The following is a 12753-nucleotide window of genomic DNA, read 5'->3' as shown; positions in this document are numbered from 1 at the left end:
TCCCCTTGATGTTCCCCAGAAAAATTGAGTATCATTCTACCATATACATACTTGTCACTCACAAAATGGCAGAGCTAAGGACATAAGCAAGGAAAATACAATTCTGTATAAAGTGATGTTCAAGTGGGTAGTATCAAGTAAACAGAACTGTGAAGAGAAACTAATGCTGGAAAAAAGTCTAAGGAATAAAAGGAAACAGTCACAGAAGAATCTAAGTGAACAATTCCTTAATGGCTCTGCTGAACTAGTGCAGTTCTTCATGTGGAAACCCAGCTGTACGTCAAAGTGCAGTTTAATACAGTGCAGGGGAAAATCTACTATCCAGAGCACAGTAAGCTAGAGTTAGCTTTACGCAATCTGCACAAAGCAGTGAAACGGTACTCGGTTGTAGATGACAAAAATCACAGAAATGACGAGACTGAAAGCTGCTCCTAAATTTAGGCTATATGTAGTGCAATACTTGTAGCCCCTCCAAAAGGCCTACACCCAAAGATTACATTTAAACACATCTACTTTGAACAAATCTCCCATAATTTCCATAGCTTGAGAAGTTAAACCACTTTCCATACAAATACACAGCTGGTTATATACTTCCCATAAATAATATATTGAAAATTCCTGCAACATCTACATAGAAATAATTACTTACCAGTATTATTAGTTGAGCAGTCTCAGCATGATAAAAAATTCGACATGCTCCCACAGCTTTTTTGAAATCTTTATGTGCATTTTCATTAGCACACCTAAGGAAACAAAATTACTTATTTCAACAAGCTGCATCAAAACAGAACATGTCATATCATGATCAGAACCAAGAATGTTTCAGTAGTTTATGGTGACGACTATTCAGAAACTGAAAATTTCCCATTCTCCAAAATGTGTTTCCAGAGCTTATTTCTCTGTGGACCGTATGCCAGCATGGTTACTTGGCAGGTCTCAGTACCAGAAGCCCACTGTGAGTGCATCACCTGTACAAGCCTAAAGACAGACCTCAAGCTCCCATCTCAGAACTCCCTTTCTATCCCCACCCCACAAGCAGGTGTCCCTGTCAGCAGTTTCTAAACCAGCTACTGCAGCCACAGGCCACCCTTAAAAGTTCTTCATGGACCTGTAAATTGGCCTCTAAAATTTAATTGAGTCTTGTCCCGTCCAATTCCCCCCTGCCCAAATACAGTAAATGCCTAATTAAAGCGTGTAGAGCTACTCACGCTTCTCTCAGATCTTCAGGAACATCCACTGTGCACTTGAAAAAGGTGTTCTTTTTGACAGTTTTATTTTGATTCACAGGTCGCAGTCGTTCATAAGTGACAATTTCATTGTAAGTGGCATCACAAGCAGCATATTCAATGACATAAAACTATGGAAGAATTTTTTGGATTTTTTTAAATTACTTCAGTAAGGAACAACAAAGACATAGTAACATTACCAGCATCACCAAGAAAGTATGAAATACGAACAGACTAAAACATAAATCTGAGTTGATGTAATGCTACAACTCTACACAAACAAACTTTGACATATCTCAGTACCCATCTGATACCTGAGTGGTCAGAGTACCGTAATTTCAGTCCCCCACAAAAAGCATCTTTGACAAGATTTTTCTCATGCCCATCTCTCTTCAAATACCTACTTCAGGCCAGTTCAACTTCCAAATTTCAAAACTTTTACTGGAGCTCTAATGCTAAAAAATATACCATAGAGAAGCAAACATAACTCATTCCTCATTCATCACAGAAATATCTGCTTTGCAACAGTCTAAAAAAAAAAAAAAAGCAGAACTACTGATTCAAGAGCAAACCACCTGTGAATCATGTAGAGATCAAAAGGAAAATAAAAATTCAATAATCAATCTTTTTGATACACACTATCCCCAGTTTCGGAAGGCAAGAGAACTAAGAAGATTTAACAGCTACCAATAATCTCCTACACTTCTACCCAACACTTGCAAGTCTAAAGAAGCTTGCATGCACAAACTCTCCAAAGATTGGCTTTGTGTTGGGGATTCAGCCTTCTCCTATCCTCCCTTCCGTCTGTATGCAATTAGGAATGCAGCAGCACTTTCTCCTCTTCCTCCCTCAAAACTGGTATCTGTTTTGTCAACACCCGCCAGTTATCAAGTATCAGGAAACAGTAAATCACTAAGGTTGTGACATACTTTTCCACATGCTATGTTCCAAGTTCAGGTTTTATGTTTGGCTTAGGGATCACCCTAATCATATAAAGCTGCTTTGAAACATATCACAAAACCATTTAAGTAATAGTAACGTAAAATAAATACTAAACAGACAACTAAATTTACGAGAACTACCACTACTTACTTTAAAAAATTAACTCCTATAATTAAAGCTATTTCTGGTTATCAGAACAATCACAAAGCTGACTATCACTAGACACAGGCGTTGTTTGTGAATTTCACATTTACTTTAAGGAAACAATTTGCATATAGAACCGTGTTACAGACTGTACAAAGAAGCCAAAAACTGAACTGTGGAGGTTTCCTCTTGGGGGGACAATTCTGTAAAATAACTAGTTTGACAATGCTCTATGAAGACACCAGATATCTGATGATTTTAAAATTTAATTTAATTTAATTCTGAATTTAAATTCAGAATTAGGAATTTTTTAATGACTTTTTGAAATCAGCAGCATAGCAAGGTAGCTGATAATAAAATTCCAAATTTCTGTAACATGTAAGAGAAGCAGATTAGCCCCAAATGACAAACTATCATTTAAATCAGTTTGTCTTCTTTTCTGCCGTTTTCTTAACAAGCTGTTCATCCACAAGGATCAAGACACAAAATCTTCCTCTGGTAACTGTCTGCCACCACCTTGCCCTTAACACAACTCGGTATCAGTTACTCTTTGTTGACAGTTTTTAAACTGTATCAGAAATCGGACAATTTTTTTCTCAACCCAGTTTCCTTCAGTTCTAGGAATCTAATACTGTAGAATCAAAACACAGGACCTTTCCTACTACAAAATTAAATGTTCTTGCTGTCATTTCACAAAATAAAGCTTTAATGAGACTGCATCAGACACTGCCATAACTCTCTATATACTTAAGTGTCTGAATCTACAAGTTACTTTGCAGCTGCAACTCTTAACAGTGAACGGTAAAATACAGACTTGATAGATGTAAAAGCAAACCAACCAGCATCTCTCCACTACACTCAATAGAAATATGTACACAAAGGAAAATCTAGAGCAACACACATCGATAGCTACAGCATGCTTGATTTATGGAGTCTGAACAAACTATAACACAAGTGAAGCATACCACTTAATTTTTACCACCAAGTTCAATTAACAAAGTAGGTTTGTTAGAAGTCCTGTTCTTGCGCATGCACACAGTCCTCCAAGCAATTAACTACTAATAATGGAACTGACTGGCTCAGCTATAAAAACACAACCCTCAGCTGTGTCATACAGCATGGGTCATTCCAAAGCCACCTCAACTTACTCTGTTTTTGTATTTGTAGTACTTTATTCATAGTTCTTCCATCACAAAGACCTTTCATCTTTACTGTATTTAACCTAACAGCAAGAAGTCAGTAGGTTTTAAAATAATTTACCTCTCCTTTCATCATTCGAACTTTTGCCAGCCACCAGCCACAAGGTTCTTGGTCATTGGCTCTAGAATAAACCTGAAAATCAAAGTAGAAAGAAACACTGAGAGCACACAGAGACATAATTCACTTGCCTGCATGTATAATGAAGAATAAACATCCCAACTTTTCTAATTTTCACTAGAATGGAACACATTCTACACAAAAATTATTACTGTATAAAGTATCTAGGTATGTGCTTCTTGCACAGATTTTTATTGTTCTGCACTACAACGACCGTGAACAGATTTCCTTTACATATATTACTGACAATTCAACAGAAATTTCTGAAGGAAGATAAAACCTTGGTTCAATGCTTATTTGGGGCAAATCCTCACTAAATTCAAACGCTGTCTTCACACTGGAAGTTCACACAGAATTAACTCCACAATTTAGATTTTTGTTTTGTCCTTGGCTTACTTTATATACCTGGGACTACTGAAATAACCAAGTCATCATATGACTAAATATTCCATATTTAACAAATGCTATCAAGTTAATGCAAGATCAGATATAGAACAGAACACTCCTGAACTTTCACTTTCCTCATCTTCTGTAAGTTTCTTTTACTCCTTATACACTTCTGACAGGCCAAAGTCATTTGCATGCAGACTAAATAGGAAATTTTGCAACAACAAGGAGGCAGAAAATAATCCTTTACATTTAACCTCTTAAGCAAGCCAATAAATAGCATGCACTTCAAATAAGAACAACCTAGAAAAATCCAGCACCTTATACTACATTGTTTCTTATATTATTAACCCAAAACTACAAATGTATTCAAAAGAAACTCATAATTTTTGGTTTTAAGGACAAGTAGCATAAAAAGCAGAAGTTAAACTAATTACTAAATTTCTAAATATGCTACAATGAGCTGGGAACAGAACATGCGTATTTTAATTTCCAGGTTTAATAAATAATTCTTAATTAACACTGTTTCTCTGTAAAACCATAGAATTCACACAATTCCCTACCAGATTATACCAGGTATTTCACCTGGGTTAAAACTTGTTTTTTGAAGAGCTTTATTACCTCTTCACATCAAAACATTTCTAACAGTTACATTCCAGATCCAAAATTAAAATTACCTAGTTTTGTTTTTAATTCTGAAACATTCTCAAGCTATTCTGAATTTTAGATTTTGAGAAAGTTCCATTGGTAGTTCTGTGAAAAAACTGAAATTAAAGTTTCACTGAAAGCCTAATAAATCCATTATTAGAGACAGGCTCCATTTTAAATCTTCACTTCGGTATTGTACCTCAAATCATGACCACCACCTTGAACAGACAATCAGTTTGTTAGGATAAACTCACCTCCACTTCATCTCCTTCACCAATTTCTTTCTTGATATCAGGGGGTGGTGGTAATCTGACTTCATTAAAGGGTACCTGGCGCTCCGGTTGCCAACTGAAAGTTGAAAAGACATCCCACATTATTTCTAGAATTTTCCTGTTGTTTTCTTACTAAACTCACTCTTCCCATATAATCAAGTCTGTTTCTTCATTGCTAGAAACCAAACCTTATAAGCAAAGGAAGAAAATAATCCTGTCAAGACAAAAACAGTATCCGGGAAGATACTTAATAATAAACCAATTTTTAAATTAACTGAAAAATTGTAACATAACTGGGTTCACTAAATGGCTTTCACGAAACCCAGTGAAAATACTATTAAGATGATGTACTTATATCTCTACTGCTCAAGTCATAAAGCTTTCATATAGATGTAAGCTTATCGTTGCACTTCAACATGGGGTTCATCCATTTCTTCACCTCATACTTAACATTTCAACTGCTTACCATCAATGTTTGAAGTATTCCAGGAAGATCTGACTCTGGTTGTTCACAAAACTTCACATTCCTACCCACAAACTTGTTAACGCTCCCAACTAAGTGTCGGGCAAACAGATTCAGTAAAAACACACCTTTATATCTGTCTATCAATACCAATTATTACTAGGCACACGAAATTAAAATTTTACCTTCTTGTATAGAAAAGCTACTTATTTTACTGCAGCTGGCTCTACAAAGCATTTCACTTACAGAAATGTATTTTACAAGGACTACTGGAGCAACTCACATCCTCTGCATTCTCCTGAAATTCCTCTTCCTTCTACTCTGTGAATGCCACAGAACAACACTGGCTGTTCCTCACTCTTTTAATCAGAAACCCACTCGAAGACTCTACACAGCTTGAAATACAGGGAAAAAAACATCCCTCAAAAAACTTACCAACTTGGAACACCTAAGAGAGTTTGACAATATCTGTCAAATCATTTCCATGCCCATCTTAAAGTTCACATCAGGTACAGACAGGATCCAGAACTAACTTGTACCAGTAAGGATTACTTCAAGTGGGTTTTTTTCCTCCTCACTTTCATGCAGAGCAGGCTAAATTAGCAGAACAAGTCTCAGTGTTAATTAAGAGCAAAAGGCACCACTTTAACTTTCTACAAGATGGGTACATTCCTATGTTTTCTCTGAAAAGACAGTTTACGCTGAAGTACCTCACTTAATAAAGATGTCAGGTATCCATACACAGTTTTGCTCCAGCCATTATTATACACATTATTTTTAACTATAGTGGAACTTTGAGAAACAAAGAAAGACCCATGAAGATTATGGATAGCTTTCGTTGAAATTGGAAGGTATTTTGGCCATAAGACATTATTTAAATCTCATTTGATTTCTGAGAAACAGTGAAAGAGGTTGACAAAAATCAATTGCAATTCAATTGCCCTGGCTGCAGCTATAATTGCCACTAAACTCAGGGTTTGGGTTTTTCCTTCCCATCCCCACCTTTGTAAAGTTACTGTTCTCATAGACGCAAAGGCAAACAGCATCTGAAGACAAAATGCGTTCCTAAATTATAAGGTATATAAAACCTCAGTTCAGAAAGTGTGAGCGTAATAATGACTACTGAACAATGGCAGCAAAACCACTGCAAACTCAAATGAGCTGCCTGAAGTTCCCTATTCAACTGCACCTTGTAGATAAAGAATCTAGCAAACAGGAGCTTACAGAAAGTTATAAACAGCCCATAATGACATGCTATGACTGAAGAGACCTTGTACCTTCAATAAAATCTGCTTGAAGTTGCAGCAGGTTATTTTTGGTTCCATCTCCAATCACCTAAAGGAACCTCATCCCCCAGAAATGGATGGGCCAATAATGAATTACCTAGTCAGCTGCAAGATGTTTTGTGTTTTTTTTAATAACAGTGGGAAAGGGCACAGAAAGCTCAGTTCTCAGAATAGGAGTTGTCAAAGTTTTAATGGCAAAAAGTCAAGAACTGGAGCATCTCACTGATGAAATACAAAACAAGATGTTTTAAGAAATGACTCGTGACTGGCTACAAATTACCTGCCAAGAGGATCTGGCAGAACTGACAGCTAACAGTCAGAAGGATTATCCCAAATATCTGGCACAAATTACAAAAAAGGGAGGTGCTTGCTTCTTCCAACAGAGAAGTCTGTCTTTCAATGTGGCTGCTTCAAACTCCAATGAGCCTCATGACATTGCACCTCAAGATCTCATTTTCTATCTTACACAGTAAGACTTTTCCAGTTCCTGAAGCTTCTGTGTTCACTCTCTGCCTCCTCACCTCCAAAAAAAAAAGATTCTTTTAAAAGAATCAAGGATTATCTGCCCAGAGACTAATTATTGCTGTGGCCACAAAATTATCATTAGCAGTCTGCGCTAGGCCACTAACTTCGGGAACCTTACGATAGCTGTTAACAATCGCAGAAAATGCAAACTGACAATTCAGACTGCCTTTAGCAGAGTAGATGCGTTTACTTCACTAGCACTGATCACTATCACAACAAAATGATGCATTCAGGACAGGACACCCTTGCTGACTTCAGTTCTACTAAAGCCCTTATGCATTTAACTCAGTAAAAAGGGTAATAGTTTGTCAGATCTACATCACAGAATAATGTGACTAAAACTGTATACTCACTTCCTGATCAGGCCTATATTTAGTCAGCAAAACATTCTACATACGTTGTAGCCTATCTTTTTTGGAACGTGGCCGCTGCCACCAGACTTTCTGCAAAACAAATGGATGACATGGACACCGAACACCAGAAACGTGTTTGCCAGCAATTAAGACTCCAGCTGTGAACCATAGGCGCTTCCTTTAGCTTACCTGGTTTCTGATGTGAAAGTATACGTTTTGAAGGCAAAGAGCCTCCTACCTTAAAGAAAAGGTATGCACATTGAATACGGAACTAAAGATTTGTCACAGACCATGGACAGGATGAAGGACCCAATTTGTTCTTTCTATTTGAGTTCTGGGATGGGGGTATGAAAACCCAGAAGACAGTAACAACTTCCATAAACACCCCAGTAACTGTTAGTACAAATTATATTTGCCACCTGACATTCTAACTACTCTTCATAAAAGGGCTAGAAAACACAGGTTAGAAAGAAATCAAGACTGGACTTTGCAGGGTAAACCCTAGAATTACTTCTTCCCCACTCCCTCCAGATTTACTTCTATACACACATGTATGTATATGCATACACACCCTCAAGATTCTAAAATGCTGTGTAAAAACATACACTTGCACACTCCCTAGTACTGCCTTTATTACCCAGCAATCTTTTTTGAAGAAAGGGTCAAAGACTAATCCACAGGTTGGTGCTGGCAACTTTAGTAAAAATTTTCACATCAAAAGCGGATGCATTTTTAGGATCTCCACCTAGCAACTGGAAGGGAACAGGAAAGAAAATGTAGCTCCCAGAGTATCTTAAATCAGCCCTGGAATCTCCCAGGTAATCCACAGTGTTATCAGTCTGAATGCTGAACACCACTTATTCATTCATACTTTACCATCCCATGGATTATCTTTGACTTGCCACTACAAGCCCCTAGTTGCACTGCTGTGTTTATACATTAAATGAAGAGGCCCTCATGGATAATTCTTTCTCCAGGTTTGCTTACAGATTCAAACTCCTTTTCCACTAAAAAAAGAACAGGTCTTTAGACTGGATATGTATGTATACTTACTTTCTTAATAATTAAAGAGAAAATATCAATTACTCTCACGATACAGAATTTTTGCTTTTTTAGAAGTGTATCTGATCTGAGCAATACTGGTCAGTGTTCACAACCAGAATGAAACAGGCAGAAGTACTGTGGTATTTTCCATCTTTTTCTGCTTTAGTCTAACAGTATCAGGCCTCTGTCATGGATAATTGTTTTAATTAAATTTGGCTGTCACATCTATGGACATTGCTAAAGATACCAAAAGTGTAAAAGACTGTGTAACTGAGGAGCTGAATTCTGATACAGCAATTCAAGAAGGTAGTTCATGGAGACTGTGAACTGAACAGTGAGCCTGTACTTTTAAAACCATTACCTTTCTAATGCTACTTCCTCTTCGTATCAAACACACACAATACCAACAGCACAAAACCAAAATAACAACGTAACACCCAAATGATTTATTTTTAAAATAAAATACTTACTTGTTTTCAAATACAACTGTGAGCGAGTCCTCATGAACATCTTTGATAAATCCCTAAAACAAAAACATTTTTATTACAAGAATGCAAGTAAAATCAAAACAAGGCAGTAATTTCAAGACAGCCTGAAACTAAGCCAAAGAGCAGACCACCACTAATTCTAGGGTTCCAGCGTAGGAGTTTCCAAGACACAACCCAACTCTTCACATGAGGTTGCTGATATTCTTAGTTGGCTATTCTAAGAAATACAGTGCACAGGGATTGTTCCAAATGACTGCTGAAATCTGACCAGCACATTTACAACTGAAAACTCAAGAGTTTATTATTTTATCTACAGGTACCTACAACTGTTTTACAGGAATAAAAGGAGACAGATCCAGGCCCAGGGCAATTAGTACAACTTGCAGTACAATGTCAAAGAGCTGAGCATAGCATTATTCGCTTAATGGGTGCTCTCAACAAGAAACCAAATCCAAACAACCATCCTTCAGAATGGTATGACTGCAGGTTGGGTAAAATTTAGCAATACAGCCTGCCACAGAGCTAGTTAAAGCATCATCTCTCAAGTACCAAATTGGGAGCTGTATGAGGCCAAATACCTGTAGGATCTCACAGGAAAACAGAGAATACAATATTTCACTTTTTTTTTTGTATCACATTATTATGATCTCAGGAACAATTAAGGAGAAATCCCACTTCCCCTTCTTTCTTCTGAAAGACAAAGGGCTTCTTCAGGGGGCACTGATTATGTCAAAGACCTGAAGACAACCAACCACCCAATAAATACAGCTGTACTCAAGTACAAGTTCCTACACCTCTTGGTTAAGGCAGGAAGGCATGTGGCAAAAAATAGCAAAGGGACAAGAAACATCTTTCCAAGTACTCCTGCTTTTGCTAGAGCTTGGTATTTGCCCAAGCAGAAGAGGTCAAGGAAGAACCTGGTTTTAAAGGAGTGAGAGAGTTGCATAGCTATGTTAAGAGAAGTTCCAGGAAATCTGCTGAATGGATTATATCCACCTAAGAAACTGCCAGCTGAGGTGGATGAAGAACATTATCAACTGTGCAAGGAGCCACTAGCCCACAGCCATATGATGTGCCATGCCAGCTCATGGAAAGATAATTTTGACACAGGAGATCACCCAGTGTAATGACAGACAGTAAAGGAGCCCACGCTGACAGCTGCTTGCAAAGGCCCTAAACGAACACATCTCCTTTTACCTGAACTCTTACTCGGGCAATGCTGTGCAGGCATTTCCTCAAAACCTGCTTTTCCGCTCCCTGAGCTTCACTTGAAACCATCTGCCAGCAACACAAAAGACCGGCTCTAGCAGAACACACACTGGTAACCCTGAACAAAGCAGGTAACCAGAAAATCACAGAAGCCAACCTGACTGAACCACCTAGTGTGTTCCCAATAAAATAAACCCTTTCAAAGGCCATCCTGCCACTGCAAGGAAAGGCAGGCAAATCTCTTTCTTTGAAAGGTAAGCAACTGAAACAGTTGGCAATGAAGTACACCCACAATCAGGGCCTTTTTGTTTCAAGAAAGTTTCTGGACAGGTAAACTGGACAGGCAGACTCAAGTTCTGTCTGTCTGAAGATGCAAAAAACATACAAAATTTACTGCCTCAAGTATGCATTAGCTAACAACAGAGGTAATGCAGAACTTTTACCAAATTTATGCTATCAATGTCCCCTTTAAATATGCCCCAACATGTGGATGAAATATCGTAACATAAAGCACAGAAAATTTGTTCTACTACAATTCACTTAAACTCTATCCAGGCACAAAATGCCAGAGTCACAGGACTGCACACCAAGGCCATGCAGTCCATCATTCAGAGGCATGACAAGTTAACATAAAGCAGTATTTACAGAAAGGGATTTAACTCCCTGCTATGGACAGCCATTTATTTGCATTCCAAGAGTCTGTGATTCAGTATTAGTCTTCACCTCATTATGCTGCTTTATTCCATAGCTGAATGTTACCTCTTACTTACGTTACTACATGCTCCCCCAGTAGTCAATATGAGGGGGGGGGAGGGGGAATATGGATATATTTCTAGGGCCTGCCTATAGTAACTGAAAATTTGTTCTGCAGATCTGAATTCAGTTATCTTTCCTTTATTAACAAACAAAACTTCAGATTCAAAATCAGGCACCACAAAACACCTGAAAAACATTCAGAACAATGCTCTGCAGAGTTCAGAAAATCCTGAATCCACTGTCTAGCTGCAGGTTTCATTAATAAGACAAAACAAGTAGAAAAGAAGGAATCCCCAATGCACTGACTTTCCAGGATTTCAGACAATTAGTCCATTACTAGGTAAAGTCTGGCTTTCTGCATGACAGCACAAACACATTTAATATTCAACTTATTTTCAAGCCAACGTCCTGCTGAAGAATGGGAAGACTGAAGTGGAACAATAATGCAGGTATGACTAACAGCAGACTAACAGCTGACACTGCACAAACGTCAGCTGCACAAACGGAAACATTACACACTTCTTAATAAAATCGAAAGTACAAATTCCAACCAAGAGTTTGTACATTTTACACCACCATGGGGGTTTCAGGAACTCCTTCACACAGGGAAGTCTTTCACTTCAAAGTGTGCACACTGCTCTTCCCATGAGACTGTAATGCAGACTCATGGCTAGCAGACTTGTACATAGGAACTTGCTTGACATTACCTGAACAGCTTTTTCACTTGACATTGTCAAACTCTTTCACTCCACAATATTTATATATATATATATATAAACACTCAAACTCAAATATAATATTTTATCAAGTATATATATACTTCAAGTGACAAATGGGACATATGTAAAGCATTAAAGTTACATAATTATTTAAATAATTATACTGCTGAGGCCTGAAAAGTCTGATCACAGCCTGCCTAAACACAAGACTAACAGTGAAGGAATAACATAAAAGTAAAAAGTCCCAAATATAATTCTTACTATTATAAATTTCTCTACAGCTGTCACATTTGCAGTAACTGAAGCACAGCAGTCTATGAAGTACTACAGATTGTATGGTTCATTTGCAATACAACTAGAAATGATCAGAATGCAATATAGGTTTTAAATGCCGTTTTATGAGAAATAATTCCCTTACTGCCAGGAAATATGCCAAAAGTATCATCAAAAGATTTGTCAAAAGAATTCCTGCATACTACTTTCCTACCTACAACCCCAAGCTTTACTATAAGCATTATCAGCTTTCACCTACAATTCCAAGATAAAAACAAGAGAAATAGATTTCATGCCTGTCAGGATGACATTTAGTGTAATTTTTAAAGGGAGACCATAGAGAGTTTTTCAAAAAAAGGTTGTACAAAAAACCTGTGGTATTAAGGTATTTTGCAATATAAAACACGTTTTCTAACATTAAAGTTAATATTAAAACCTATAAATTCACAAGGATTTTTTCAGAAAGGGTGTGATAAACATTAAACAGGAGAGTAAACATCCTCGTCCTCAAGTAGGAGTTTTGAAGGAGTTCTTTATCAGTGAGGTAACCGATATAAATAGATCTGTACTCTAAGCTTGCACTAGTCATGTCTGATCAGAAACATTTTATACTAAATGAAGTACTGATGCAACACATTAACTTTTGCTCAAATGAACAAGGTACTCCATTACTGAAATTTAATTTAGCAGTGTTGCCTAAG

At 37.4% G+C, this 12753-nt stretch overlaps 1 protein-coding gene across 5 annotated transcripts in view; it reads right to left on the bottom strand.

Annotated features, from left to right (window-relative positions):
* The window catches only part of FXR1 (FMR1 autosomal homolog 1), a 38694-nt gene that overhangs the window by 17180 nt on the left and 8761 nt on the right, over nucleotides 1-12753 (bottom strand). For all 5 annotated transcript variants that reach the window (XR_008825180.1, XM_056358621.1, XM_056358622.1 and 2 more), the window contains exons 2-6: nucleotides 9078-9130; nucleotides 4919-5012; nucleotides 3573-3644; nucleotides 1209-1357; nucleotides 650-743 (exon numbers count right to left, since the gene is read on the bottom strand). Coding sequence is in view for 4 of the 5 variants with exons in the window: in XM_056358621.1 (XP_056214596.1) it covers nucleotides 650-743; nucleotides 1209-1357; nucleotides 3573-3644; nucleotides 4919-5012; nucleotides 9078-9130 (462 nt within the window). In the remaining variant the exon portion in view is untranslated. The remainder of the gene's footprint in view (nucleotides 1-649; nucleotides 744-1208; nucleotides 1358-3572; nucleotides 3645-4918; nucleotides 5013-9077; nucleotides 9131-12753) is intronic.

Source organism: Falco biarmicus, chromosome 13, assembly GCF_023638135.1.
Source record: "Falco biarmicus isolate bFalBia1 chromosome 13, bFalBia1.pri, whole genome shotgun sequence".
Classification (NCBI taxonomy): domain Eukaryota; kingdom Metazoa; phylum Chordata; class Aves; order Falconiformes; family Falconidae; genus Falco; species Falco biarmicus.
The sequence above is the reverse complement of the archived record's forward strand: the minus strand, read 5'-3'. Positions and strand labels throughout refer to the sequence as shown.